The sequence below is a fragment of the Apostichopus japonicus genome, chromosome 9 (genome assembly GCF_037975245.1).
Source record: "Apostichopus japonicus isolate 1M-3 chromosome 9, ASM3797524v1, whole genome shotgun sequence".
NCBI classification, from domain to species: Eukaryota; Metazoa; Echinodermata; class Holothuroidea; order Aspidochirotida; family Stichopodidae; genus Apostichopus; species Apostichopus japonicus.
Window position 1 is genome coordinate 23,285,240 of NC_092569.1, and position 27,632 is coordinate 23,312,871.

Below are 27,632 nucleotides of genomic sequence, written 5' to 3' on the forward strand. Positions count from 1 at the left end.
AATTTTTTAGTAAAGAGAGAATGAGGCAGCTTTACATCGCTTTTCAGCAGGCAGATCTATGTTATGTGAATATCTACTGAACTAACAACCTTAACATTGGGAATGTTTTATTGGTTTTAACTACTCTGTAAACATATCACTTAGGTGGCATGTAGTTTTGGCGAGTTATACTGTTATATTTTTTCTCCAAATAATGGATTTTACTGACATAAGTAACTAAGGTAGCATAGGTCTGTTCAAAATAACTTAGAAAATGATATTAATTTCAGCATTCATCATTCGTTTCTCAATTGTAAGTTTCACTGTTATAAGTTTCGGCAATGGTAATTTTAAGCGGATATGTCAAAGCAATGTGTGTTACGCTCTTAACTATTACATGAAGTGGTTTACAAACCACAAATGTTGAGTTTCCTACCAACATGTTGATTATTGAAACGGAAACAATGGGATATAGTGTCCTAACGTACAGTAAAGAGGCACTCCAAGTAGATGAATGTGTGCATAATGTGTGCATAATGCAATGATTCTATGCATGGTACAAAGCCTGCAGATCTTAACGTGTTAAATACAGTCCATTCTCAACATTTCAACAATTCTAAGCCTTTACATCGAGTAACATATTAATTCACTGATATGGAAACTGAATCAATGGAACACGTTGGGGTGGAATGTTGAATATGGCTAGGCGCAAGTAATGCCGTGTAGGTATAAATTTCGGTTTTAAATCTCTGCTTGGCGATTCTAGGAACAAAGCAAGTCCAAAGTGTTTAGTAACCTAAAGAGAAATGCTGACATTAAGTTTCAGCTGGAAACAACAACAAAAACGACTACTCGTAGTTTACCTTACTTATCATTGGTGTACCAAAAAAGTATTAAGTAGGCTATAAACAATGTGGTATCGAGTTTTGGACGAAAGTAATTAATACACTAATAACATAAACCAACAACCGGCCTCAAACAAACGAAAAGCAAAATCAAAACAAAAGTGGAAACAAACTAGCAAGGTTTGTATATGCAATAAACAGAGCCTGAGTAAGACATCGTTAAGGTACGTATTATCGCTCACATAAAAATCACACACGGTTAAGCTAATTATGCATATCAAAAAGGTCAGAGGTCATAAGTTACAAATATACTGTTATCCTTTACAAGAGCACACTTTATGGACGCGGATATTGAAAGTATGATTACCACGGTGTATTACACAAACCAGTATCAAAATATTATGCTAATTAACAGTACAAAAAAAGAAAAGAAAGGAGTTACAAAATTATATTGGATATATCAGCCTCTAAGTATTCGAAGTAGTAAAAGTTATATTATACAATAGAAATACTCCCGACAAAATTTGGCGTTTTTTGGTTTTGTTTTTTGTATTCAAAGGAAAAGAAAGAAAAAATAAGCATGTCTTTCTTTTTGACCCTATCAAACTGTAGTAAAACAAAACTTCTCTGTTTTGATAGATCAATTTAATTTAATTTTTTTTTAAAGATCCTTTGAGCTTATAAATACTCCACAAAAGCGGGCATTTTAGTTGTATCATGTTACTGTACCTAAAATCAAAGCAGCAGTTTGGATTTCATAATTCAATTGTCAATCAATTCAGATTCGTTATTCAAAGTTCTGCATGCATTTTATGAATATTCATATGATTAGTATTAACATGATTATTCTGGGATGGTCACCTTCCAATTGCATGATGTTTGTTTGTAAGATTTAACCAGCCTTTTCTGAGGCATTTATACATCTATTATGATATTCAGATGACAAAATAACACTACACACAAAGTTCTATAACATCGTTTGGCAAGACGTTGTTTCACTGCAAGTTCAACTAGCTGCTTAACTTGAAGAAAAACAAAATGGATAGAAATGAATCAGAAACTTATACAAAAAATAAGGCAATATATCAAAATGATACATGAAACGGCAAGTTAAGTTTTTTGGTGTGCACATAACCAGTTTTCTGTACAGCCAACTCCAGTCTACAAGACAGTCAACTCCAACCAATTATACAGTCGGTTCCCGTCCACTGTACAGTCTTCTCCAGTCTACAACACACTAAGATCCAGTCTACACAGACAACTCCGGCCAAATACAGTCAATTCCAGCCTACTATACCGTCAACTCCTATCCATATATATTTATTATTGGTACGGTCAATTTACAGGGATTATAGCGTTTCTTGACATCCACATTCTTCCGTCTAGTCATGTTTTTTAACTTCGTAGATGGATAAATCTATTACACCTAAATCATCACAGGAATTTATGATCTCCAATAAAAGATCATTTCTCAAACAGATATTTTTGGTTTTACCATGACAAATTGAACATACTGCAACATCAATCCTGATGTACCTATATACCAATTGCTAAGTTCTTATACATTCTGAGAGATACTCCAATGACTACATTGTGTGAAACCAATCAAGTTTTAAAATTAAGTTCACTGCCCTGACATTTTTACTGCACTAAAGTATACGTTAACACATCCTTGTAGGAATCGTTGACATCACTAAATATGACTTTCTTCCCATTTAGTTTCTTGATACTCACAAATGATGTCTTTGTGAAAACTTCTCATGGTTTATTTGCATCAACATTTCACTCAAATATGCTCTAACATATACATGTACATTTTTCTTCTTCTTCTTCTTCAAAATATTGCCATGATAGTAACTGGGACATTTTGACAACGATCAGAGGTTGATATAATACCAATAATGATGTCCTTGAAAGCCAACACTTGTAAAAGCCTCAGTACACTATAAGTTGTGTCTCCACTGCACTGAAAATTGCACTTCACTCTAGCCAACTTGCACTTCACTCTGGCCAACTTTTCACATAAGGCCAACAAAATTAACCTCTCTTCAATTTTTCTCTATAAAGGTACACGACTTGTTTTCATTTTCATCAAAGATCTCTGATCAGTGGCCAATAACAAGCTTTAAACTATGGAATGAAGACATATCTTGAACTTAATATCTATGACCTTTTCATATCTCAGACAGGTAATTCATTAAGCCATGTACTGGCTTAATAGGGTGAAAATATTTGTCACTTGGATCAAATGTCAGCTATATTGGAAGCAGTTTCTAACTTGTGGCTGAAGTAATGTAGTCAAGTAGTGCAAAAAGCTAGTCGACTTCATATGGCATGTTCAACTCATAAAGTGGTGGCAGTTCATTCTTTGGTGCTTTTCTTGAAAAAATTGACAAAAACTAGTCTTGAATTACCATTTTTTTTTAAATTTTGGGGCTAGATTTGAACCAATTAAATAATGCAGTTTATCATCTCTACGTTCGGGCTAAACGTGTGTTTTCTTGGTTAGTGGAGTCACTGTTAACAGAATCAACATGAGTAACTGCTTGTAGCAGTTAAGCAAAAAAAAAAACACATGGAATGCTTTATTGTATAAAAGATTACCAGTACACAAAATTTCCAATGAACGATACGGTCAACAAATTTCGTCTATAGCAAATCCATCACTGCATTCTTAATAATCAGCTGGTCACTTGTAATATGCTATAAAAGACAATCTTCGACAGTGACTGCTTCAAAATGATGATGTTAGATGGTGAAAAGTTAATATTTCCTAGGCGATACTTGAGTGCTTTATATCTTGCAGACATCCTATTGGTTTTCGCAAGAGAGCTAGCTTGTCTGAATGAAAAAGAGCACCGCTTACAAGATAACATATCACCAAGTTCAAAGACTACCATCTTCACCTCCAGCCTGGCTCGCATTAAAACTTAACACTGGTTCTTCCATATCATCTTGTCTCTTGGGCTTGAAAATGTTGTTTCCGGTTCTAAAAATTACAAAAGAAAGGGGGGAAAATATACTATAATAATTGTCATCATTGTGAACAACTTATGGAAAAATTACAAAAGGGGGAAAATATGCTACAATAATTGTCAGGATTGTGAACAACTTACGGAACGTGATCTAGTGCAAACATTCCGAAAATACAATCCAACATTTTGGATGAATGTTAATGCAATTATTTATGTTAGTCCACTCGAACAGTGCAAGATTACACCATAGACATATTTTGTGTTCATTGCATACAGATGGATACTTTGTGTGCAACTGGTGAAGATGAAACGGAAAAGGAGGTAATATACATTATAGAGAAATAAAAAAAAAACTTCAAAACAATCGGCCAAAAAAGTTAATGGAACAGTGCAACTAGCAATAACAATGGGGAAGGACGAAGAGTTCAAAACTGCCAACGAGGGAAACATCTCTAAAACATACTTCAGAACTTCAAAATTTGTAGTACTTCAGAACTACAGCAAAAAAACGAACTTCCTGACCAGTTCTGGATCATTGGTTCAATTATACATTTGACGTATTGGTCATAACTTTATTCTATTTTAGTTATGACCTCGTTTGGTAGAAGAACAAACTGCTACTTTTGCTGCCTTTGTAAGACTTTTGAAACACTCATCTCATGCACCTAGCATTCATGAATATTAATTAGTTAATTAGTCTGTTCATTCGTTTTTGCTTTCATTTCTCTTTTCCTCTCCCGCAATTTGAGCATACTTCCGGGTGGATATACGAGTGTCATAAATCACTATTATCATTATTATTATTATTATTTTAGGGTGGCTAAAATTTGTAAAACTGACTAATAAATTTGAGACTATCTTCAGTATTGAACCAGTCAACGTAATAATGTTCTCTGATTATAGTGTTGTTGGTGGGAACCCATTTGGTGTTAGGAATTCCACTGAATCTCATTTTAAACCCTATCCATGTCATGATCGTGCATGAATACTGGATTATATCATGACACCTGTTTTTGATTTAGTGTTCAGCCAATTATCTGTGTAATTGCCACACGCAGTCTTGCTCTCGACAACACAACTTTAACGCCATTATCTAACAGATAAGAGTGTATCTCTCAAAGTGTACTTCCCAAACACTGAGGGGATAAAAATACCCCATGCATTCATCATCATTGTAGTGCAGCAATAATGTGCAAAGTTGCTTGAATCAACGAAAGTGGTAGAACAGAGCCAGCCGCCAGTCCTCCATCCACAAACCTGAAATTCCAAATCCAGCGAGGGCTCCGTTTGAAAGCATTGCACGACAACTGTTTTGCATGTATTGGTGTAGTCTATTATTTGACCACGCTGATGAACTCGGGTAGATCACCTGTTCCATACATATAATTTGGCGTGATGAACTTACTAAAGAATTTGTTTCGCAACGTTATGTTGACATGGCAGCTTCTATCTGAATTATTTAGAAAGATCTAATGTTAGTAGTCATAAATCTTATTTTACAAGAAAGATTGCCTACCAACCTTTGAAGGGTATGAATTTTCAGTTGGCCAACAAAATATCCATCAAATGTAAATGACATTTTGTCTGGACTGAACTGTCTTTAACTGTTTTACTTTTATTGCATTCTCTCATTGGAATGAGTATTATTCGTTCCTGTTAAATAGTCAAGGCGCCTGTTATGACAGAGTACAAACATTGTGGCATTTAACTCGGAAATTTCTTGTTTATACCAAAGCACCTGAAAGTAAGCAAACCGTAAATTATGATTTTCGACTTGTTATATTTGCATTAACACAAAAGAAAAACTCAATGATGATCTTCAAAGAGAATGCCAGTCACATTCCACTCTTTTTAAGTGACTGCACAATAATTTGTACCTGTATGGTTTGATTACTCCTATAGGCATAGCTTTAGAAATTTCCCAAACATTCTTAAACAAAATTGTCACTATACGTAAAATGTAGATGTGCCTGTTGTTAACAGATTGCAAAAGCTAAACATGTAGAAATTAATAATAAACTGCTTCAACTGTTAGTCAATTTTTCCAGTTCAAATTCTGATTAAGTGCATCATAATTCGACCCGCCACACTAACATTAACCAGTGTCGTACGCTTCTTCAGCAAGATTCTTGAAGTCGGCTAGAGCCCTGATTAATTTATTCTTAGAATATGGTCGTACCCAGTATCACCAGAAACCTTCTGCATTTGTTGCTGCTAAGGAGTGGAACGAGTTACCAAAGGAGGGTATGAATGCCAACTCCTTAAATATCGTTAAACGTTTTGTCCAGTATACTTATAACTAATTTCTTATGCTCTTAATTTCATTGCATTGGTTGCTCCGTCTTGTATTTGATGCAATTGTCAATTTTTTACGTTGTTTATTCTTTTCTTCGTCTTTGTATTGTTTACGTTTGTATTCTATCATATTTTGAGTTTTATTACATTGTTTTTAACCTACTAGTTTTCTACATTTCAGGGCCTGGGGGGAGATTAGCTTTAAGCTAACCGAGGATACCCTTCAATGATAAATAAATAAATAAAATTCCAATTCAGTCTACTAATTACCTAGTCTTTGTGTCTTGGATTGTACACAAAAGGTTCAGAGACAAAATTTGACAAATGTTCACTCAACAGGCTCCTGTGTCCTTACACATGCAAACACACAGGATTTATCAGACTTTAAGAATAGACACATGCAACAACAAACAGTCAACCTGAAGAAGAATCAATGCTGAACTTTGGTCATTCATACTGACAACACTTGTCCTTTAAGTAAAATGAAAGGCTGAAGTTGTTTGGGTGAGGGTGCACTTTCATTATGGACGAACTTTGGTCATTCATACTGACAACATGTGTTGTCCTTTAAGTAAAATGAAAGGCTGAAGTTGTTAGGGTGAGGGTGCAATTTCATTATGGACTAACTTTGGTCTTTCATACTGACAACCCGTGTCCTTTAAGTAAAATGAAAGGCTGAAGTTGTTAGGCCGAGGGTGCAATTTCATTATGGACATTATACATTAAGGGCCCTGCCACCAAAATCCAAAGTTAATGCACAACGAGCACAGAATGCAACAAGATCCGATTAATTTTACCACCACTGATATATACTCACAGATGTCTTCTGGAAAAGATACTCGAAGTTCCTGGATATCTAATTTCGCAAGAGATTAAATTGATACTTTGTTGAAATTATTCCCAATTTCCCGTAAACTATTAACTAACCAATGGTGATGTTTGTCAGGCCAAGAACTTCACAAAATATTACTGATATATGATAATTAGAAGAAGGTACAGTAATGGACTGAACCTGGTGACAATGATTGGTACATGACACAGACTATATATGCAATCTTCATACTTTCGTCATCCATAGCAATGATATCACCATTTTCTGATTGTTTCAAAAACAATATTATTTTGTAAGATGTTGTTGGAAATTTCAGTTGACCAATTCTTTCTCTATTTTATGATTTTAAAAGGGTCTTTATCGACTAAGGGGAGAATGCTTTGAAGTTTTTTACTTTCATGGTGTTCTCACTTGACCATCATTTTACTTTGTAAGAGAGCACTATTAAATTTCCTGAATTATTTCATGGGTAAAATCAGGAGAGCTTTTTCTTGCAGGCTAAAAAGCGGTGAGTGGATCATTCAATACATCTTTCCTCACGAAACATCATAATATATGACACCTTCAGTCCTGAAGTTAGAAATAGATTCAATGTGAAAATTTGGGAAGTGGTGCATCATTATCATCTTCATCATCATAATAATGAATAATAACAACAATGGCCTGTAAGGCAGTTATTTTAATAAACTAAGCAGCCACATGAGCATGTGAGAGAAGCAAAATGACTCATGACTTATATCAGGTAGCAATCCAATTAATGGTTTTAGATCATTTCGGATATTTTTCTTGGGGGGGGGGGCTATTTTGGAAGACCATTTTAAATAAAGAAAACCATGAATTTTTCCTGTATGAAAGACCCATTCATACTTTGTCTCGCCAGCTAGGACTCGAACCCACAACCTCCCACGTACTAGGATTCATTGCTGCGAATCCTGCCACTTTTATCCACTCAACCAATACACTGGTTACAAATAGGTAGTGGGGTAGGGATGGTTACATAATCATACTGTAATATCCCAATTATATTGAAGTTGGCTTGTCACTCATGCGTTTGCAGTGATCATAGCACACCGAGGGTACTGGTCGGTGTACTTACGTGTTTCTACAGTGGTCATAGCACACCGAGGGTACTGGTCGGTGTACTTACGTGTTTCTACAGTGGTCATAGCACACCGAGGGTACCAGTCGGTGTACTTACCTGTTTCTACAGTGGTCATAGCACACCAAGGGTACCAGTCAGTGTACTTACGTGTTTCTACAGTGGTCATAGCACACCGAGGGTACCAGTTGGTGTACTTACGGGTTTCTACAGTGATCATAGCACATCGAGGGTACCAGTCGGTGTAGTTACGTGTTTCTAATGTGATCATAGCACACTGGGGGTACCAGTCGGTGTAGTTACGTGTTTCTAAACTGATCATAGCACACTGGGGGTACTGGTCGGTGTACTTACGTGTTTCTACAGTGGTCATAGCACACTGAGGGTACCAGTCGGTGTACTTACGGGTTTCTACAGTGATCATAGCACACCGAGGGTACCAGTCGGTGTAGTTACGTGTTTCTAAAGTGATCATAGCACACTGGGGGTACCAGTCGGTGTAGTTACGTGTTTCTAAGCTGATCATAGCACACTGGGGGTACTGGTCGGTGTACTTACGTGTTTCTCCTTCGCACTCTGAGCAGCCATATAATAAGACCCACTGTGATGACGACGATGATACCGATGATCATACCAACTACAAAGAGAACACCTCCAGCACCACCTCCAGCACCCCTACCTCCTAAAAGAGAACAAAAGGGATTAAACAAATAAAGTATGACGGTGAATTCACATAAGACGAGATGGAGAGAAAGTGGTTTATACCACTTTTCACAACTCCATCCAGTTTATACCACTCCGGTTTATACCGGTTTATACCACTCCATGACTAACATGAAAAATGAAAGATTATTATCAACAAAGTCTGACGAGAAATTAATCTATACTGTTGTTATTTTAATATTTACTGTAACTACAAATTTTGTCTGCGAATGATTAACAAGTTTAATATTAATAACAACATTCTTGCCATGTTCTATAACTCTATTATTTGTGGTGTTTGGCAGTATAATTTGGTTTCATGGGGAGGCAATGACAGGAAGGAAGATGCACATCGTATTGATGTTCTGATCAGACAGGCAAGTGGTATCATTGGGGATAGTCAGCCAACCTTGGCCTCGTCCTATCAACACCAACTGGGGGTTAAGTTGGAAAAGATCCTTCTTGATGAAGACCATCCAGTCCGCGAGTTTCTGGATAGAGCGATCATCCCTAGAAGTGGTAGGATGAGGCTGCCGTTGGCTAGAACTAACAGACACCCCTCTTCCTTCATTCCGCAATATATGAAAAGACACAACCTACTTCTTAGACGTTAATGCTTGCCCTGTTGGTATTTTCGTTTTATTTTCGTCCTCTCCTCACAGTGCAATGTATTGTTTCGGATTTTTGATCGTTCCTCCTGTTGTCTATATACACATGTTTTCATACTTTGTAATCCCTTATCTTTTAGATGTTATATATACTTGTTTTATACGAGCATTTAATTACCCTTTGTGGGGTTTAATAAAGTATATCTTAATATCTTATCTCACAACACATTGTCAGGTTGGACAGAAAGCTTACACATGAAACAGAGAGCAGGAGGGGAACAAAATCAATCACGATCTGATTTTTTACACATTTAATTAATTCTATGGTTTATTTGTGTGTAAAGATCTAGTGAGTGTGCAAAATTCTAGTGAGTATGGCATCAATATAAAATATTATATATTAAAGTATTCTCTCTGTTTACACATTTAATTAATTCTGTGGTTTATTTGTGTGTATTTTCTGCCTTTTCTCCCCATTTCACGGAATATTAAAGTAGATGAGTCTGTCACACATCCTGTGGGTAAAGATCTAGTAAGTGTGCAAAATACTAACGAGCAAGAAGAGAGCAAATGATATAAGGCGTAAAATATGATATATTAAAATATACTCTTTGTTGTTTGAATACATTTCAGAGGGATGAAAGTGATGACACAGATAACGTAACAGATCAACTGTATTGCATGACGAGAATTAGTCCATTAACCATAGGTTGTGGATTCAACCTATGGGCTGAACATTCAGGAAGGACATGACTAACTTTTCTTCTGTTCCCCCCTCCAATTCCCCTTGGTCCCCCTCCCCCCATCACTCTTCTTCCCACAGCTCTCTTCCATCCCCTTTTTTTTCTTTCTCCACACCTTTTTGTCTTTGTCCTTCTCCAGTTTATTCCCTACCCCGTTCCTTTAATCCTCTCTTTGTGCCTCCACTGTATATCTCCTACCTCTCCTCTTCCCCTGTTGCTATCTTCTCTCCATCCCTTGTCTACCAATCCCCTTACATGAATCTCATTGTGTTCACCATGCTCATTAACCTGTCTGTATTCTGTGTGTGTTTTTGTCCCTTCTGTTACTGCTACTTGTCATTTAGCCTCTGAAGAAGATACTGCTAGGATCGAAACGTCAGGCCAAGTTACTGTTACAAATTCAACCTATATATAGCTAATGGACATTTTGGGGCATGTTATTTAATACGCTCTCTCACTCACCTGGGGAAGTAGATTTATCTTTCTTCTTACCATCTGTACCTCCATCTACCTTACCATCAGTTGGTTTGCTTGATGGAATAATGTTTCCTGTCAACGATAAATGAAATTTCAATTCATTTATTATTATCCAGAACTTCATTTTCACTATATCTCTAGAAATTCACTACTATATCGAGAGAAATTAAAAGTAATTATTCAGCAACATGCTGGTATTGATGAACATTTTAAAGTGAAACACTGAAAGCTGTTATAAATTCTCAATCACATGAGATTTCAGAGCATAGTCAGTCAACATCAGTCAACATCAGTCAACATAAGATTGCAGTTTTGTGAAAAATTGTCTAAATCCACAAGAATGAAGAGCAGACCGATTCTCATGTCTTTATTTGAAATTAACCAATGACATGTGGCGAATTTGTAGAGGATTTTCAAAAACGAAATAGCAAAGAGCTTCCTTTTCAGTTGAATAGGTTCCGCCTGAAAAATAATTGATGTTATGTGAATAAACTATTTTAACATTTGCCTTTAAAATACAACCGAGAATGAAAACATTTTCAGGTAAAGGGCTATAAACATTTCTGATTTTTTTTGCTCTTTCTTTAAATCAATGATCTTTAAACTTGTTCCAGGAATACTTCACTGGAAGACCATATGATAGATGTTAAGACCAAATATTCCCCGACGCTAGGATAATCCTCCATTTTAAAAGGTAGTGTCATGATTATTCATGAAGCACCCCTGAACGACTAAAGTTTTGCCTGAAATACCCTTCACTGACGCAAAGAAATGGAATTTTATAAATCCATTGTCTAATTTGCCCAAATGAGATCAAATCATATGGAGGACATGTCCATGGAAATGCAGATGTCACATAGCAACTGGGTCCTTCCAATTCAAATCACCCAAAAAAAGGGAAGATAAAGGTCAAAAAAAGGTCAATTATTTATTGATGTAGCCTATATAGTACCTGACAGTGGTCCCTTAACCCTCATTGCAATAGCTTTGTAAATTGACACCTTTCCCTTCTACATTGCACCTTCACATTTCGAGATATGGGTCTTTATAAAACATTGTTGGCTTGGCCCATTTCCACCAGTTTCTGCAATATTCGGCGGTCCGCAATTTTTTATCATTAGGCCCGATTTCGCTAAAAAATTTAAATTTGGCCTTTTTGAAGAAAAACTTAAATGGTGGTATATTTTCCATTGGGTGATCTGACCTTGAATGACCCAACTCTTAGACTTGTCCAACATCAAATGGACATTCCAATAACTTCGGTCAGAATAATAAGTGGCAAGGTAAGGAATAAATTGCTACTTTTTGACAGTATACACTTGTTGCAACCTTCATTTATTAGAAATTTATGTATCTGTGGAGTGGAGTGTTAGCTCTGTGGTAAACGCCGGTGCATTCCAACCATAAGGTCCCCGGTTCGAGTCACTCCGAGATTAATGTATGTCGTCCAGTTACAGAGTTGTTGACAATTGACAATTCATAATCATGGACGTTAAATATGAATGTAAGAGACTGACTTCGGTCAGCTTGAGGCTTTGATAAGCCATTGATGGCTTTTTTGCGAGTTCCTGCTTGCAGGAGGATCTAAAATACATACATACATCTGTGATTTGCATTCAAACAGGACAGTAAAAACAAATGATTTTATGGCTAAGATATTAAATATATAAAAGCAAAGACTTACTCTGACATTCTGGGAAAGCTGACCTCCACTGGCAATCTGAACCACAAGTATTACTTTTTTCTCCAATAAGTTCGTACCCTTTGTCGCACTTAAATACTATCTGTTCTCCCGGGGTGTACACATCTTGCACCACCGAATAATTGCCATGGCGTAGCTTGGGTGGGGCGTCGCAACCACCTGTGTACGAGAGAAAATTTAGACTAAACATTTCGACAACATTTCTTCCCTGTCATACTATAGTCTACGTTCCTATTGGCCATAGTGTGTACATAAACCTCTTATCAAATGTGTGTAATCATTTTTTTTCTGATTTTCGGAAGGAATTTCTTTCATGTTAAAAAATTATCACTCTTGTTTTCTTTATGATCCTAATATGGTTAAAAAGGTTCTTCAACAGTCCACTTTCTATTGCTCTATCACATGACCAAAATTAATCTCGTTCCTAGAGTCTTCTTCTAAAATTTGGGGAATTTTAATCACATTTTTTTAACTTTCATAGAGTATTGTTCCAAGAGAATTAGGACTTACTACTAATTTGTTATATCCATTTATTTCTTACATTATGTTGTCATGCGACTCCCCTGACAACTAGAATCAATATGTAATTTATTAAACATTCATACTAACTTACAAACCCATTCAAAATGTATTACTCACTCGCGCAAATGACTGCACCCTCAAAGTTAAATCCGTTGCATGGATAGGCTCCCTGATGACTTGAATCAATATGTAATTTATTAAACATTCATACTAACTTTACAGACCCATTCAAAATGTGTTACTCACTTGCGCAGATGACTGCACCCTCAAAGTTAAATCCGTTGCATGGATAGGCTCCGGCGCTGTACTGGCACTCTCGTAGTCTGCTCTCGTCTCCTGTGCAGTTCATCCCGTACCAATGCATCTCCCTTCGTGAGTTCTGTGGCTTGTTATCCCATCCTCTCTTGACTTTCTTAGGAGGACAGAATCCCAACTGTCTACAGGCTACTTTACCCTCTGCGTCGCCCCACGTGTCCCCACAGATGAATCCCCATTCACCGTTCTCCAGTATTTCCACAGCTCCTTCTGATGGGACACTTCCCCCTGTTAGTCGTATATCTGTTTTTATGTGAGAAGTGGCAAACCGAGCTGGTTTATACATAGATTCTACTTACGGCGATGCACCAGGCCTTCCTAATGACTCAATGACCATGACAAGAATGATCGAGTCCATTAACCATAGGTTGCATTTATCAGCTCTCTTGACCTCAACTTACTGAAACTTTATCTCTCCTGCAAACAGACTGGTTAGTTTGGAAGAGTTGATTTGTTCACACCTTGCCATGTCTGCCTTGATCTGATAGTGATTTGGCTACTAGCTGTGTGATGAGTTGCATAATAGACGAATAGGCAGCTCAACTAAGGTGCGAAAAGATGCCGTTCAATACAAACAGCGGGTTTTGGGATGCAACCTATACCTAATGGACCCTTTCACGGCATGACCAACATATATATTTATAGGACTACTATGTTTAACCTTGAACACAAGTTATGACACCATTTTGTTGACTTACTATTTAATCATGTTCCTTGAAATAAAGTCACAGTATTGCTAATAGCACATAACAGATCCCCCCTCCCTCCCCCCACTAGTTCACGTCAAGATACCATTACTAACATTATGAGCGAAAGGTTTAACAAGGTACAGTAGCTTCTGTGATACCTAGGACCTACTGTACCTGCTAGCCAATTCAAATACTTCCACACATTTATTTAAGCATTCTGTTCATCTGAATTTGTACTTGAAACTGCAGAATAAGCCACCTGTACTCCACAAAAGGCGGAGTTGGTAAGGCAATTGGGAAGTGAACGTACCTTTGCATACAATGCTGGCCGCTGCACCGGAAGCACAACCGGTTGGTTGTTCGATGTATGTCAAGTATGGACATGTTATGAGAAGTGTCTCGTTGCCTGTGCAGCCTAGATTTGTAACACCAATATCAACATCAGGGGAAGGATCAATCCGATCAAACTGTCAACGACAAAAAAAGTGATGAAATGTCAATTTTGTTGTCCCTTTGCCATTCAATAGAATTTCTATTTTTTTTTGGGGGGGGTGGGGGGTGGGGGAGGGGGTCATGATTAACAAGAAGAAAGAAAAGAATACATATCTTGCTTGACTTTCGTGGTAAATGAACTTCTGGGAAATTACGTTGGATTCTTGTGGTTTGTGCGTCAATAATGTGATTCAAATTATGAACTGTGTATTAAAGTTTATAACACAAAATAAATTAAAACATGAAGGTAACTATCGTCCCATTTCAATTTTAAGTGTAGTAGTTTCCACGATTCTGGAAAAAAGTTTTCTTTAACCAAACTGAGAAATATCTAAACCATTAAGTCCTTTTGTACGATTTTCAGTCTGGATTTCATCCTGGTTTCTCCGAAGACCCCTTCCTCATTTATTGAAATGACCTATTTATAGGTCCGGAATGGACCTTGAAGACTAAACTGGGATCATTCAACACTGTTTTCTCACTTCCTTGTTCCCATATATCTTCTTTTTTTTTTTTGGGGGGGGGGGGTAAAGTTTGCAAATTTGTTAAAAGTTTACACCCCAAAGAACTGTCAATGAACTAATCAAGATAGTGTATAATGATATAATAATTCTCAAAACCATAACAAGGCATGAAAAGCTGCACTTAAACAGAACATATGTGATGCAGTAGAGGGAGAGATGGAAGAATACTTTCAGATAAAAACGTGTCACATAGAAAAAGGCTGTCTGGATCTCAGGAACTTACGCTAAGGGCATCGGTATTAAACAGCTGCCTGCAAATCACTGCGGCGTCATCGATATCAAAATTGTCATAACAGATTGCTTTCCACTGTGTGTCTTTCCAAACTTCCACACGACCTTTCAGTTTGTTGGTGGCAACGGTGCCGTTTCCATAGGTTAATCGTAGATCTGTCAATCGAAAGAGAAAGGAACGCATTAATGGTTACCCGACTATTCTTGGGTCTTAATATTGTTGACAACTTTTATAGGTACAGTCACATTAAAGGTGAAAATTAAGTATATGATAATAGGTAGTAAATCAATCAATCAATCGATCAATCAATCAATCAATCAAATATTAGGTCAATCCAAAAATCAAACATCAATAAATGAATCCCATACATTTACAGAATATGCAGGCTTGGCAACTTTCCAAACATCCTTTTTTAGCAGTCACTGGGTACGACTACTGCATTGGACCATCGTGTAGGGTATAGTTGCTCTAGTTGGCCAGTTAACCAATAAGTTAACCAATAACAACTGTAAGATACGGTTCACATTGTAACAGAGTGGTAAGAAAACAAATGAAACATAAAAAATATTTAAAAAATCCCTTGGTGATATCAATTTAAAGAATTGTTCCAGACTGCTGTCTCCAGTACATAGAGGGCCAGGAAATGATATTTCTAGTAAATAATATCTCCAAAATAGTGTCAAATCTTTCTTAAATACTCATGGGTTGGGGGGAGGGGGGACGGGGGAGTTGGACTTGATACACAGTCATCTCTATCACATCACCTTGTGCTTGATGACCATTGTGGTTTTGATATTTTCATGATTTAACAATGACGAAGTCTCTCAAGGTTCAAATCACGAGGAAGCTGATGGAAGTTGATCATTTCAAACGCAGCTTGATACAGACCTGTGCATGCCACGGAGGCATCTTCGTAATGCTGGCAGTTGTGAGTACCCCAGCCTTCGTGGGGGCAATCCTCAAGGATCTCTTCAGTACCGATGCAGCCGACTCCGTCTAGTAGGATTGGTCCGCTGCCATGACCGTAAGCCGCACAGCATTTGGATGTCAGAACCTCATAGTTGCCCAGTTGTCGACAGACCACTTTGGCATCGTTTATGTCCCAATTGTCATCGCAGATGGTCCCCCACTGACCGTCTTGGAAAATCTCCACGCGTCCCTCCAGGGCTGTGCGACCATCAGCTAATCTAAGCCCACCTGTAAGCAATCAACATCAAGATAATAGACTGACATCACATAGGTAACGGTATATATATATACATTTGACAGGGGTCCCCAAAACTTCCTTGAAAATATCGCACACCGTGCACATTCCTGTATGGCCAAAATGAGTAAATGCAAACAAACTTTTAATAGAACATGATATCAATGTACCTTTGTCTCATGCACATCTTCAGGAGGAAAATGACTTCGGTAGAAACCGTTTAAGGAAAATCATTATTTTTTTTTCAGACCTGCTAAATGGTTTTCAAATTATGTGACTATTCCAGGATTACATTGACTGTGAGAGGCTTTGCTAGACGAAATGGGGACAATTTTACCAGTAGTCTGTTTCCAGACTTTTCTAGGCTTCTTGGTCCGTAACTTTCAATTTGTGTGACTTTTCCAGGAATCAATGTTAATAAAAGATTCCATTATTAAAAACAGCACAAACCATGACAGGAAAGAAAGAAAAGAGAGCAAGGCAGCACAAAATAGAACAAGAACGAAACAAAATGTGTGTATTTCTGTACATACACTTGAATAAAAATACCTTCAACCAGGTGTATAAATGGGGACTTGCGAGGTGACTTGTAAATATAGTTGCCTGCGCCGGTTTGTGGCTGCACCCTATGGGAAGTCCCTCAGTGAACACGTGGCTGTGGTGCACTGTGGTGCCCCAGTAGAGATTGTTTGAATTGTGCACACTTTGGAGTGTAGGTGTGACAAGTTACCAATGACCAGGGTAAAGTACAGCGCGACAAGACTTTATTGAAAGTTGCGCTATATAAGAACTGTTAATTAATTAATTAATTAATTAATTAACTCGGTATCAACTGGTTTTTCCCCCACAGTGGAACCCTTACCTCTGCAAACGACGAATGCATCAGGTCCATTGCACTGATAATCGCCATGAATCGTGTTCGGGCATGAAAACAGATCGGTTTCATCTCCTATGCACTGAATCTGAGTGAGAAAGATGGGTCCCACACCTCGTCCAAAATCGCCTTGGTGAGGTTCAGAAGTACTGTTGTAAAGTTGCCTGGAAAGAAGGGTTGATCAGAATTGAAAAAACAAAAAAACAAAATGTAAAACAAAAACAGAAAATGTTTAGGTTTATTACGTAGCTGATTTTGAGAAACCACCTTGGTTCTCACTCATCATGTCTCTACGAAGATTAGATCTAGGGGAAAGGGTTGTGGTTATGAGGTGATGTTTTGAATGGAACAGACTATTAAGCTCTTCACAACCGAGTTTTGTTTACCTGCAGAGAACGTCTGATTCTTCCTGTCCCCAGCCATCACTGCATATTCTTCCCCACTGTCCATTATATACCATCTCCACTCTTCCCTTCGGTAAGGTCGTAGAATCATCTGCCACTAGACGAATTTCTAAAAATTAAAAGAAAAAAACTTGAACAATGATTCGTCTAGACTTGTAGATGCAGAAAGTGGGTATAGGGGTGAGGAAGAGGGGGGGGGTGTGAGACTAATGCAGACTTGACCCGCATTGTGAAATGTCCCATATTTTAAGAGTCTTTTCCACAGTCTGTCCTACTGAATGGGACGTGAACTGTGTCAAATTGTACATACTGTATTGATATGGTTGTAAACTATAACACCAGTTTTGATATGGTTGTAAACTATAGCACCAGTTTTGATATGGTTGTAAACTATAGCACCAGTTTTGATATGGTTGTAAACTATAGCACCAGTTTTGATACGGTTGTAAACTATAGCACCAGGTTTGATATGGTTGTTAACTATAGCACCATTTTTGATATGGTTGTAAACTATATCACCAGTTTTGATATGGTTGTAAACTATAGCACCAGTTTTGATATGGTTGTAAACTATAGCACCATTTTTGATATGGTTGTAAACTATAGCATCAGTTTTGATATGGATGCAAACTATAGCATCAGTTTTGATATGGTTGTAAACTATAGCACCATTTTTGATATGGTTGTAAACTATAGCACCAGTTTTGATATGGTTGTAAACTCTAGCACCAGTTTTGATATTGTTGTAAACTCTAGCACCAGTTCTGATACGGGTGTAAACTATAGCACCAGTTTTGATATGGTTGTTAACTATAGTACCAGTTTTGATATGGTTGTAAACTATAGCATCAGTTTTGATATGGTTGTTAACTCTAGAATCAGTTTTGATATAGTTGTAAACTCTAGCACCAGTTTTGATATAGTTGTAAACTATAGCACCAGTTTTGATATGGTTGTAAACTATAGCACCAGTTTTGATATGGTTGTTAACTATAGCACCATTGTTATATATAAAAATTAAATTATGTGACAAAGAAATCTGTCTTAATTTTTATCATTTGCTTCCAAAACAAAAAACGAAACAGACATGTTTTGAGGAAAACAAAATGCTTCATACTTCTGCATGATACTCCAGCTGCCTCACTGGGTCCACAGTTGTGAGAGCCCCAAGACGAGTGGTAACAGTCCTCAATGGTGGATTCCGATCCACTGCAGCCGACATCATCCAGAATGATGTCCCCTTGGGCACTACTGTAGTGACTGCAGCAAGAAGATGTGACCGCCTCATAGTTACCCAACTGGCGACAGACAACCTTAAGGAATGAGGAAAAGTAGCATCGTTAATAAAAGTAAAAATATTATTGCACATGAGGGAGTCGTCATTAATTAATCCTTGAAGAGACGGTAATTGCTTTTTCGGGTTAATTTTTAATACATGAAACTCAACTGTGACAAACTGTTCATTTCCAGTTAAAATGAAATGATATTCCATCAGGTCTTGCTTGCTGTTGCAGCTTCGTCGTATTAAAAACGGATGGGAAATATCAGAGACTACGAAACAAAATTGGTCTCATCGTGAAAATCAAGACCAGTGAAAAAACTTCCAGCCTCCACCGAGATTTGAACCCGGGCCTCCCGCTCTGTACGCGAACACCCTAACCACTAAACTATGGATGCTGATTGTATGTCCAGAGGTTCAGAACCGGTAAGGAAGGTCGTACTTCCACTGTAGGCGTATATATAGTCGCAGACTGGCGAACAAACTTCAACTGGTTCATTAACCAAACAGCAGTACTGTGGCCTGTTTATACAAAATCAGCACCTTTACACGGCCAAGAGGGGTTGGTGCCTGTGACCTGTGACCCAGCATTGCGTTATGGTTCCGAGCAGGAATTTTCAGTTGGCAAAATCTGCCGCTGCTGTAAAGGGATCTTCGTGTCATTCTGTACACGTACAGGACGGGTCAACAACAAAAAAAAGAATTAAGGGTCGTCGCTGGTTTAGCCAAACATTTCTTGGCTCAAAAATAAGTTTGAAACCGGAAAACCGGACTGACTCTTCACCGCGCTCAGTGCACTTACTCTGGCATCATTAATATCCCAGTTATCATCACAGACGGATCCCCATTCACCATTGTGCAGAACCTCTACATTGCCCATCAAAGGATTATTACCTCCAGTGAGTCGAACCGTTGCTAAACAAAGGAAAGAAAAAATTAAAAAGAGGTTTAAATATTCCAACTATTTTGCCCAAAATGATTAAATGTTATAATTGTATTTTACTTCCCATTATTGTCCTTAAAAGCAGCTTTTATTTGGTTGTTGATTTTGATATATTTATTTGATGTTTTTTGTTTCATACTACAAATCTCATATCAATGGAGGTAGCCAAGTTTCATTTTAAATATAGCGGAGTTAAACTGTAATTGTTTTTGGCAGGATTTTCAGGCATCCTATTTTGTTTAATACGATGATGAAAAGTGTTATCCATTATGTCGAGATGAATCAAGTTCTTTGAGTATTTACCTGATAAACTTCATTCGAATGAAAATAAACAAATGGATTGTATTAGTGCAAACCATGGCAATGATGGCAGTCTCATCTAGAGTATTATTCGGAAGGTTTTGGGAAATAATAAGCTGCTTTAAAGAAGAGACATAGTCCACACATCATGAATATTCACAAGTTGACTTTCCATTTGTTTACGATTTTTGCTTAAATTTTATTTACATATATTATGTACGATTTTAAGTTATCTACTTTTTTAAGATACTTTTCTCAAGTCTTGAGTATTAAGACACTTTGAGATATATTCTTTAATGTAAAGTGATAGGTAAATGAATATTATCATTACTATACACAGGGTTGTGCCCACGATTTCCTGAGTGCCGGGTATAGTGATTGCCGTCCTGGGGGAGGGGTCTAGGGGGAGGGGATGTCCCCCTTCCCCTTTGAGAAATTCGATTTTTCAAGGTGCTCAGATGCCAAATGCTGGCACTTGTGTAGCTTTTTAAGCACATACACAAGTACTAGTTTTGCTAACAATTTACATTTAAAAAAAATTTTTTAGTGAAATATATTACGTACCTGGTAAAAGTTATTAGTTTGTTTCAAAGATATTTTACAAGGGACCGATTGAGAGCCGTAAGTACTTTTTCCGCATGCATAACTGATGTATTATTAGTCTGTATGATTTTGGCATAGGCTAGGCCAAATTTATGTTGAATATATTGTTTATAGGAATGCCGGGATTTTAAATGAAAATAGTGCTGGGCGGGATTCACGATTTTTGAGGCAGTGCTGGGTGGTAATTTTTAGTGCTGGGCAGGGGCGCCCAGTGCCGGCCCATCCCTGTATACACATAACCTACTGTAGATTATTAGTACCGGCCCATCCCTGTATACACATAACCTGCTGTAGATTATTAGTACCGGCCCATCCCTGTATACACATAACCTGCTGTAGATTATTAGTGCCGGCCCATCCCTGTATACACATAACCTGCTGTAGATTATTAGTGCCGGCCCATCCCTGTATACACATAACCTGCTGTAGATTATTAGTGCCGGCCCATCCCTGTATACACATAACCTGCTGTAGATTATTAGTGCCGGCCCATCCCTGTATACACATAACCTGCTGTAGATTATTAGTGCCGGCCCATCCCTGTATACACATAACCTGCTGTAGATTATTAGTGCCGGCCCATCTCTGTATACACATAACCTACTGTAGATTGTTAGTACCGGCCCATCCCTGTATACACATAACCTGCTGTAGATTATTAGTACCGGCCCATCCCTGTATACACATAACCTGCTGTAGATTATTAGTACCAGCCCGTCCCTGTATACACATAACCTGCTGTAGATTATTAGTACCGGCCCGTCCCTGTATACACATAACCTGCTGTAGATTATTAGTACCGGCCCGTCCCTGTATACATATAACCTACTGTAGATTATTAGTGCCGGCCCATCCCTGTATACATATAACCTATTGTAGATTATTAGTGCCGGCCCATCCCTGTATACATATAACCTACCGTAGATTATTAGTACCGGCCCATCCCTGTATACATATAACCTACCGTAGATTATTAGTACCGGCCCATCCCTGTATACACATAACCTACTGTAGATTATTAGTACCGGCCCATCCCTGTATACACATAACCTACTGTAGATTATTAGTACCGGCCCATCCCTGTATACATATAACCTATTGTAGATTATTAGTACCGGCCCATCCCTGTATACACATAACCTACTGTAGATTATTAGTACCGGCCCATCCCTGTATACACATAACCTACTGTAGATTATTAGTACCGGCCCATCCCTGTATACATATAACCTACTGTAGATTATTAGTACCGGCCCATCCCTGTATACATATAACCTACTGTAGATTATTAGTACCGGCCCATCCCTGTATACATATAACCTATTGTAGATTATTAGTACCGGCCCATCCCTGTATACACATAACCTACTGTAGATTATTAGTACCGGCCCATCCCTGTATACACATAACCTACTGTAGATTATTAGTACCGGCCCATCCCTGTATACATATAACCTACCGTAGATTATTAGTACCGGCCCATCCCTGTATACATATAACCTACCGTAGATTATTAGTACCGGCCCATCCCTGTATACATATAACCTACCGTAGATTATTAGTGCCGGCCCATCCCTGTATACATATAACCTACCGTAGATTATTAGTGCCGGCCCATCCCTGTATACATATAACCTACCGTAGATTATTAGTGCCGGCCCATCCCTGTATACATATAACCTACCGTAGATTATTAGTGCCGGCCCATCCCTGTATACATATAACCTACTGTAGATTATTAGTACCGGCCCATCCCTGTATACATATAACCTACTGTAGATTATTAGTACCGGCCCATCCCTGTATACATATAACCTATTGTAGATTATTAGTACCGGCCCATCCCTGTATACACATAACCTGCTGTAGATTATTAGTACCGGCCCATCCCTGTATACATATAACCTACCGTAGATTATTAGTACCGGCCCATCCCTGTATACACATAACCTACTGTAGATTATTAGTGCCGGCCCATCCCTGTATACATATAACCTACCGTAGATTATTAGTGCCGGCCCATCCCTGTATACATATAACCTACCGTAGATTATTAGTACCGGCCCATCCCTGTATACATATAACCTACTGTAGATTATTAGTACCGGCCCATCCCTGTATACATATAACCTACTGTAGATTATTAGTGCCGGCCCATCCCTGTATACATATAACCTACTGTAGATTATTAGTACCGGCCCATCCCTGTATACATATAACCTACTGTAGATTATTAGTGCCGGCCCATCCCTGTATACATATAACCTACTGTAGATTATTAGTGCCGGCCCATCCCTGTATACATATAACCTACCGTAGATTATTAGTGCCGGCCCATCCCTGTATACATATAACCTACCGTAGATTATTAGTGCCGGCCCATCCCTGTATACATATAACCTACCGTAGATTATTAGTACCGGCCCATCCCTGTATACATATAACCTATTGTAGATTATTAGTACCGGCCCATCCCTGTATACACATAACCTATTGTAGATTATTAGTACCGGCCCATCCCTGTATACATATAACCTACCGTAGATTATTAGTACCGGCCCATCCCTGTATACACATAACCTACTGTAGATTATTAGTACCGGCCCATCCCTGTATACATATAACCTACCGTAGATTATTAGTACCGGCCCATCCCTGTATACATATAACCTACCGTAGATTATTAGTACCGGCCCATCCCTGTATACACATAACCTACTGTAGATTATTAGTACCGGCCCATCCCTGTATACATATAACCTACCGTAGATTATTAGTACCGGCCCATCCCTGTATACATATAACCTACCGTAGATTATTAGTACCGGCCCATCCCTGTATACACATAACCTACTGTAGATTATTAGTACCGGCCCATCCCTGTATACATATAACCTACTGTAGATTATTAGTGCCGGCCCATCCCTGTATACATATAACCTACTGTAGATTATTAGTGCCTGCCCATCCCTGTATACATATAACCTACTGTAGATTATTAGTGCCGGCCCATCCCTGTATACATATAACCTATTGTAGATTATTAGTGCCGGCCCATCCCTGTATACATATAACCTACTGTAGATTATTAGTGCCGGCCCATCCCTGTATACATATAACCTACTGTAGATTATTAGTACCCACCCATCCCTGTATACATATAACCTACTGTAGATTATGAGTACCCACCCATCCCTGTATACATATAACCTACTGTAGATTATCAGTACCGGCCCATCCCTGTATACATATAACCTGCTGTAGATTATTAGTACCACATTAATTGTGTATGACTCTGGCAACTCAAATGCACTGTTTTTTCCTTTGAAATGCAAACTCACACTGGCATCGTACTCCCACCACACTCTGCTGTGAACACGAATGGTCTGTACTGTGAACGCAATCCATCATGTAGGTCTCGTTACCGCTGCACTGGACGTCGGCCATAAAAACAGATAGCGAAGCCTGTTGGTATGAATAGCAGCAGGTCTCCAAATTCACAGGGTAACCTCCCAGCTGATTACAGAACACTTTGGCATCCTTTGAATCCCAATTATCGGCGCAAATGCTTCCCCACTGGTTGTTCACATAGACCTCGGCTCTCCCTTCCAATTGGTTGCTTCCTCCCACTAGTCTTACAGCAGCTGATCAAAGGGAAGGATAAAATGAATATGTTCTTTCCCTGAAACTTTAATGTAAAAAAATTTAAAAAAAGGAGTTCAGCTCTAACAAAACTGCTGTTGAATTGATTGTTTGGATTAAACTTTGTTAAAATTTAGATCCTTTAGAATGTTTGTTATCTTAGAAAGTTGTAGTAGTCTTTTGATTGCAGTCATGACTCGGTATCATCTTTTGAAGCATATACAGTAAGGACAGGTTTGAATAACAGAGCAGAATTTTTCCAGATGTTATAAAATCTATTTACCATATCGGAGCTTGCAGATATTGCAAGCTAGCTTCCATGCATTCTGAGCATAGATTCTGGTGGTAAGGTCCAGGGGGGGGGGGAGGGAGGGGGGTCATTGTTCAGCCTTCATGGGAACTCCTGGGTCGTGGGTGGCCCAAAAAGTTAGCGGACTGCTAGATTATTAAGTCAATAAAATAAAACTGTTAGCAAACTGCTTATCCACTAGAGAGCCTGTGTAAGAGAATGTGTAAAAGTAAGTTGGCCTGATGTTTCGATCCTAGCAGGATCTTCTTCAGAGGCTAAATGACAAGTAACAGTAACAGAAGGGACAAAACAGGCCGTACCTCCTGTGCATGTATTTGTCCCTTCTGTTACTGTTACTTGTCATTTAGCCTCTGAAGAAGATCCTGCTAGGATCGAAACATCAGGCCAACTTACTTTTACACAGATTAATATGAATACAATTTGTACTCTTTTCTAACATAAACAATTTGATCAATATAAGCTTTCAATAAAAATAACGAGAAGGCTTTCTTACGGGTGCAAACTACCCCAGCCAGTGTGGCGCCGGTGCAAGTGTCAGGGATAATGTCCCAGCCAGAGTGGCCACACTGCTCGAGGGTGGTCTCACTGCCACCGCAGTTGACCCCAGAAATCTTTGGTAAGGACGCATATTCGCCGTACCTTGATCCAGTGACTGCTTGTAACGGTGCTAAGTTTCCAAGTTGGCTATAGTAGGACAGAGAACATCAAGCTATATATATTAAAGATTCATATATTCATCTTACAAAATTATCATGATATCAACTATAGTCTCTTTCTTTCCGGTTTAGGAAACGTTTGAAGTCTCAATGTGTGTTTGCCAAATTTTAACTTTGACCTTTCCAGCTAACTGCCCTAAAAGCTCAGTAAAAAATGACACCGCTCTATGCAATTTCATATTAATATGCCTTATTTTTATTGAGTTATCTGTCGTTAATCATTTGAGCTGAATGAAATTTGCCAGATTTATTAATGAGTCCGTAGATTCTGCAGACTTCAATCAAAATTTGCAAGCCCCGCCCAACAGATCATGCGCCAATCAAATCTCTCTGTTTTGTTTACGACCGTTAGCCGTATCTTACTTTCACTTTTGTGGCTAGCCTGTTTAAGGTCTCTTGAATAGAATCTTTCTTTTGGCCTTAACGATGTAGCTTGCGAAATTGTGTCGTTTCCTTTCATTGCAATGAATAAGCAGGTGTTTTCAGACGTTTCCTCCGTGGAATTGGGTCCAAAAAGTGAATGATACAAGTATATATAGGAAACATTTGTGTAATCAACATGCTGATATGCCCGGTCGCAGTGATTTTACGTAAATCGTTCGCGCCATAAGGGCAACAGAAAATAAATTTCTTTTTTCCATTGCGACAGCTTTTCTCCATTAAACCCACCTGGTCAGAGTGCATTTAGAAAAAGAAACTTTGAATCTGTTCCCCAAGTTTATTTTTTCAAAATTCATCAGCAAACACGTATCGAGACTTTGATACTAGTAGTGTATCTTTAGCATTACCAGTTTTCAAGATTGAGTATCTTTCAATAAATTTAACAGCTTTAAAATCTGCTATTAATGTACAGTATGGATCCTCTGTTTAAGGCTAAAGTTATGATGTCTTCATTCTCTCCTTACACTAAATACATTTAATTTGCAGACAGAATAGTTCACAAGAGAAATCACCAGTGTGTGGTATTTAATATTACAAAAAAACAATGTAATTTGCCAAAATAGAAAACAATAATGTTTAACCAGAATGATTTAAAAAAAACTAATTATCTCATGTTTTTTCTTACCATTCATCAACACAATCTGTACATTTTTTTATCAAATTGCAAATTGGCGACTGCTGCAACTATTCATTTGGCAAGGACTCTCAAATTTAATTTTTTTTTAAATTTAAAAATTAGGCAAATTTAAACAAACGTAACGACAAAATGATCCCGATATCAACCACCCGCTGGGAAAAACAAAAGTTAACCTTTCCACTGCTACTGAAGATGTTAAACACCCACTACCAGCAGTTCTGGTCGTTACCCCATTTGACCAATTTCATTAATCCTCTATGTGTAAAGTGATGTAATCAACAATTCAGTCATAGGCAAAAATCAGGCGCATACTGCCCGATTTTCCAGGTAACAGCAGTGGATTCCCACGCTAAGAATCGTTCTCCCGAGAGGGAACGTAAGGCCAGAAAATATCTAAATACATCATTCATCGTACTTGCAGACAACTCTGGCATCATTCAAATCCCAATCGACGTCACAGATTGGACCGTAACGTCCATTGTCATATATCTCGACGTGACCTTCCATTTCACTTGACCCACCGACCAGTCTGATTGGCCCTGAGAATAAACAAAACAAGGAATAAATCAAATGTACAATCGCTAAAATGTAACGATAACAGACTAAAATAGTTCCCATACATTGATTGGCTTTGAGTCAGCTTTTTGTGCTTGTTAAACCAGTATCATGTTGTTACATCCCTCACAACAAGACCCGTCTCTGACAATCTCCATCTGTGATCACCTGTGAAACACATAAAGACGCATAAACAAGAGAAAGTCTTAATTCTCACTACTCTGTATCGCTGCGCAACACTATGATTTAAATGTTCAAGGACAGGGGTGAATGAACAAGGGATTCCAGGATAGGACTCCCAATAGTTTTCTTCCCAGTTTCTTTAATTCTTTTTCACTTTTTTTGCAAGATACTTTGAAGACTATAAGGGTTATAAGGGATGTGAATTTATTACCTGGGTGCAAACTGGTTTATGTTGCATTAATCCACAGAGCATCCTGTATGACCATCCCCAACTGCTACTACCCCATGCCACTCCGACCAAAGCCCCCTCCCCCTCCCCACATGTTAGACACCCTTCCGCCTTCTGTCCACCACTCGAATGTTCTTAGCAATGACAATGCTTGGCCAAAATTGTATCAGAGAATGCTGTACGAACTCAGGTGACTGTTGAATACTTGTTCGAGTAAACATCAAGGGAAGTCTCGGATAATTACCAACTATACAACAGCCAGTTTGAAAGATATGTCAAGT

At 38.2% G+C, this 27,632-nt stretch overlaps 1 protein-coding gene across 5 annotated transcripts in view; it reads right to left on the reverse strand.

The window, feature by feature from the left end:
- Nucleotides 1–9: 9 nt before the first annotated feature.
- LOC139973006 (scavenger receptor cysteine-rich domain superfamily protein-like) overlaps nt 10–27,632 on the reverse strand; it is a 63,230-nt gene continuing 35,607 nt past the window's right edge. For 4 of the 5 annotated variants that reach the window (XM_071979347.1, XM_071979348.1, XM_071979349.1 and 1 more), the window contains 16 exons: nt 26,800–26,923; nt 25,084–25,274; nt 23,980–24,282; nt 19,595–19,707; nt 18,631–18,826; nt 17,496–17,622; nt 17,098–17,273; nt 15,920–16,228; nt 15,023–15,186; nt 14,094–14,250; nt 13,026–13,337; nt 12,240–12,416; nt 10,541–10,627; nt 8,584–8,707; nt 6,912–6,950; nt 10–3,813 (listed from right to left, as the gene is read on the reverse strand). In XM_071979347.1, the coding sequence (XP_071835448.1) occupies nt 3,711–3,813; nt 6,912–6,950; nt 8,584–8,707; nt 10,541–10,627; nt 12,240–12,416; nt 13,026–13,337; nt 14,094–14,250; nt 15,023–15,186; nt 15,920–16,228; nt 17,098–17,273; nt 17,496–17,622; nt 18,631–18,826; nt 19,595–19,707; nt 23,980–24,282; nt 25,084–25,274; nt 26,800–26,923 (2,702 nt within the window). In that variant the 3' untranslated portion in view covers nt 10–3,710. The remainder of the gene's footprint in view (nt 3,814–6,911; nt 6,951–8,583; nt 8,708–10,540; nt 10,628–12,239; nt 12,417–13,025; nt 13,338–14,093; nt 14,251–15,022; nt 15,187–15,919; nt 16,229–17,097; nt 17,274–17,495; nt 17,623–18,630; nt 18,827–19,594; nt 19,708–23,979; nt 24,283–25,083; nt 25,275–26,799; nt 26,924–27,632) is intronic. The other variant, XM_071979350.1, reaches the window with a different exon arrangement.